Raw genomic sequence first — 4,519 nt, forward strand, 5'->3', positions numbered from 1 at the left:
TCCGTTTCGGCCTTTCAGGCCTCATTATTGCAGCTAGGGTATAGACCCAAACGAAACGTTCGACCAGCTTAGGTAGGGCCCAAACTAGTCCCACGACCACTAACGATTACAGAGCCAAACTACGGCAATATATATACACAGCCCAGGTGTGAATGCAAATAATGGAATACAAGCTATGTGGCTCGGTTCCAGTTAGATACAGAGAATATTTTGTCATTCTTAACGCGTCCTACGAAATTCTTACGAGACAGCACTCAGTCCGTGAATTTGTGAACAAGATCGGAGATCTAAAGATGCAATCTCTACCGTGCATCAGTGGCGGCCCGCTGGATCTCAATAGAGATTCTTTAATAATATATAAATTTTAAAAGGCAAATGGGAAAAACCCATAAAACAGCAAACGGCCACATAATACAAAACTATTTAAAATTAAAACGGAACAGTAGAGAAAATCCGATCAGACAATGACAAAATAAATTAAGCATCCACTGGAAGGAATCCCAATATCTGCAGACGGATCCGTTTCGGCCTTCCAGGCCTCATTAGTGCAGCTAGGATATAGACCCAAACGAAACGTTCGATATATATATATATATATATATAATGTAATGTGAATAGGATTTGAACCTGGATCCTGAAATTAAAAGGCAAGCGACAGGCCGGGTACTCACTGCACCCCGACGACCGTCTGCAGACGCAATCCTATGGATGAAAAGAACGCCACGATACGCGCGCAACGGATCGTTGTTAATGACGATCCGGCGTCGTTCAGAACGGCCACGACAATAAGCAGACGTCTAGCGCTCACAGTGAGCGGAGTTGGATTCGCTTAACGACGGTCGTACGACACAGTGTGCGTCTGGCTTTAAGCTCAAGCAGAGCTACACTTCCAATCTCGACAACTCAACATCCTCTTGCATTAATTTCGAGTATTAACATTACTAATTCCTTTCCGGTAAGCCCCGCCTCTTGGATATTCTTGCTAAGGTCCCACAAAACGACTGTGGGACACAGCACTTGTTTGTGGTTCTTTTTTTTAACGCGCGCATATTCATAATTCTGTTCTGATTGGTCAGTTGTTAAGTTTGATTGACACACTGGAAAGGTTCATTAATTCCTTTGCATCCTTTTCATCTCTTACACACGATAAAGATTTGAAACAATTACTTGATATTCTTGTGATAAGTTAGGAATTATTAATAACATTATTATTTTTTACTTTTGTGTGATTTATAATACACTCCCACATTTTCAAGTGATTTTTAATGCGAGTCTGTGGATAATCTACCGTACCGTACGTTGACGAAACATTTTAACGAACTTTTATTTTCATCTAATCTATAATGTCAAGAAGTGAAAATGAAATAATAGGTAATTTTATCTGCTTACTATAACTTTATGGTACTTTGATCTTTTTACAGGTGAAATTCATGACCACCATTGGTATCAGTTTACGGGGGGCCGCCTTCATTCTTTTGTGTGTTGGTATTGGTGATTTCATCGGTCGGTTTACAAGCACGATTGTCGGTGATCATTTACCATTCCCATCGATCTATGTCTATCCTATTTTCTCTTCGATTATGGCAGCTGCAACATGCAGCCTGGTCGTCGCAGACACATACGTTCATCTCATAATTTATGCAATAGGTAAGTACTATAAGTTTTACTTTAAATTATCCAGGCTGTTTCCATTGGAGCAAATATATACGATTAAAACACATTAAAGTAGTACTTTACATATAAAAACTGAACATTATAACAAATACACTAAATTAGTATTCTGTTAATAAGATCTTACAGTATTTGCAAATCTTGATTCTTAAATCATGAACACTTGTTTATTTTAACTATAGTAAGAGGTTTGTGGTGTATTTATATTTTACATAACCCCACCTTAAAACGATTAACGACGGGTTTTCTTCATTATCCACAAATGTTTTTTTCATGATGATCCACATCATGATCCACAAATAGGCTCCCCGCTGGGAGCCTATGTTCCTGAGATCCATCCTAAGAAAAACTCGAATGATACTGACGTGGCGATAACATCGGTGGCGCTCTTACACTTCTTAGCGACTTTGGATTTCTAAAACGCTATGATTTCTTATGAAGTGACATTCAAATTGTTTGTAGGGACTAATTGTGCGACATTTTTCAGTCAGAAATTGTGAATTTTACAACCAAAAAGAAGGAAATATTTATTAAATAGTTGAAAATTATATAACTGTTTACAGTACTTATTATACTAGATATTTAAGCAGTAGTCCACCGGAAGGTAACAATGAATGAGCTAATGACTAAAGTTGTCTTAAAATTTGTGTGTATAGGCCTATCGCATAGTCATCATTATTTATCTCTGTCCTGTTATTTTATTTAACCAAAATTTTCAGAGCAATGTCTTATCTTTGACAAATTACATCTTCATTGATTAGTGCGCCAGTCTTTGAACAAACTCTAGAGTTCATGATATATACTGAAGTGTTGTGTTAACCCAATAATATTTCGCTGTGTGTTTATTTGACAATAGTAGTTTAATATTCATAAAAGTATAACTTAAATGGATCATTTTCAAATTATAATTGTAGGTCTATGAGACTGCTACTACTACTATACATTAACCATTGGGAAAAAAGTCACAATTCGCCGATAAATTCCTAATAGAAACGTGATCGACGGAATTGAGTTTGATCAAATAAACATTTTCATGCGCACGATCGGAAAACATCTGAAAGCTTTTTTGAAAATTCTGTATGACATACTTTTTATAATTCATTTTGTTTCAATTTGATTAATTGTTGTTATTTGATTTTTTTTAAATGTTTACAAACAAATTATTGTCTTATTTTCCGGAGCAGCACATTTCTAAGATGACACTGGTTTCGCTTTGGCTGCTGGCTCATCTTTATTCTTAGATGTTTGTGAATTGCTTTTGTGTTTTATAATGTTTCATATTTACTTGTATTGCCAGAATGAATATAATAAAAAATAAAATAAGAATGTTATAAACTAAATAAATAATTACTGTAAATAAATGTTAAGTAATGAATATGTTAATAAATAAATAAATCCCGTCTTTTACTATTTTATATTTTTGATATAACTTGTTTAATATTATAGTTAACTTTTGCTTTGTTTCTCATCAACTTTCATACTTTGTGTTTAACTTCAGTTTTAATCGTATGAAGAAAATTGCAATAAAATTTGTCGTATATTCGTATCAGACGACGAACCATTTATGTGCCTGAGGTTTAACATTTAGGCATTTGTATTAGTGGAACCACAAGAATACGGATCTAGCTTGGAATTGATTTTGAAAATGATTAATATGATGAAATGTGTGATTAAAAAAATTAATTATATATATATATTTTCCGTTCCAGTAATTGGTGTTTGTACAGGTATCGTGAATAGTATGCTCTTTAAGGCAACAATGGACTTATTCGGCAGTAAAATACTAGCAGAGTCATGGACAATATCTCTTCTTGCTGCGGGTATCGGTGTCATGGTCGGGCCAACAGTTGCAGGTATGTCAACTAATATAATTAGTGCAACATCTTAATCATGCCGTAATGCGCGTAAAACGGATTGCGTTGCGTAATTCCTAACAGCGCAGCATGCATTGTATCCCAGTTGAAATTGTACAAACCTGAGCTGTCCATCCTAATTTGATTATGCGAGGGAACAATCATATTGACCCCTGATTAGGCCTGCTTCTAGAAAAATCTTTCAAGATTCAGTCATACTCTTTAAAAAAAAATTAAATACGTTATATACAGAATTATTTATTGAAAAAGAATGATTTTTGACAATTATAACTAATCAAAGTAATTAGGCTATGGACCTAGATTATTGTAGAGGTAATAACCTTTGGTTGTTTATAATATTGACTCATTTATATTACTTGATAATGGTATACGCCTATTCTGATAAAAGACCAACTATTAATCAATGATACTGATTTTGGAATATGATTGATTGTGTTATCATGTTATTCATATATACCTCACCGTAACGTTATCATTTCTGACGGAATTCCCACTCAAAGCTATTGTTGTTCTAATCTTACAGGGCTTTCATACGATAAAACGGGATCGTTCGAGATAGCTTTCTATATCAGTACCGGATTTTTCCTTTGTGCGTTGTTGCTAACGCTTGCAATACCGTATGCCCAGAAAAAAGCCGGCTGGCGGCCTGAGCCGCCAGAAAAGAACGGACACGTTATGCAGGAGACGGTTGGCATTTTCGCAACACCAAGAGGTGAAGAGATTGTTCATGACTACATAACGACATTATGATTAAACAGATGCTGCACTGTGATAAACATATACAAATGAATGCATCATAAACTCAGGATGCAGTATGAAGGCCAAAGTAAAACGACTCAGTACGCGAACATTTTTAAAACCCTGGATGGTCGAAGAAAGCAAAATATATTTTCTTTAGATTGATGTCGGTTGTTGTTAAGATTCGTAAGACAATAACTCTAAAATCACACACACACACATATATATATATATAT

General features: G+C 35.1%; 1 protein-coding gene across 1 annotated transcript in view; it reads left to right on the plus strand.

Annotated features, from left to right (window-relative positions):
• LOC117115990 (monocarboxylate transporter 2-like) overlaps positions 1-4,513 on the plus strand; it is a 17,550-nt gene extending 13,037 nt beyond the window's left edge. Inside the window, exons 4-6 of the mRNA XM_033259916.1 lie at positions 1,422-1,647; positions 3,381-3,524; positions 4,069-4,513. Of these exons, the coding sequence (XP_033115807.1) occupies positions 1,422-1,647; positions 3,381-3,524; positions 4,069-4,295 (597 nt within the window). The 3' untranslated portion in view covers positions 4,296-4,513. The remainder of the gene's footprint in view (positions 1-1,421; positions 1,648-3,380; positions 3,525-4,068) is intronic.
• Positions 4,514-4,519: the final 6 nt, after the last annotated feature.

Source organism: Anneissia japonica, unplaced genomic scaffold, assembly GCF_011630105.1.
Source record: "Anneissia japonica isolate Jap-2015-1 unplaced genomic scaffold, ASM1163010v1 scaffold287743_len2803612_cov181, whole genome shotgun sequence".
In the NCBI taxonomy this organism is placed as follows: Eukaryota; Metazoa; Echinodermata; class Crinoidea; order Comatulida; family Comatulidae; genus Anneissia; species Anneissia japonica.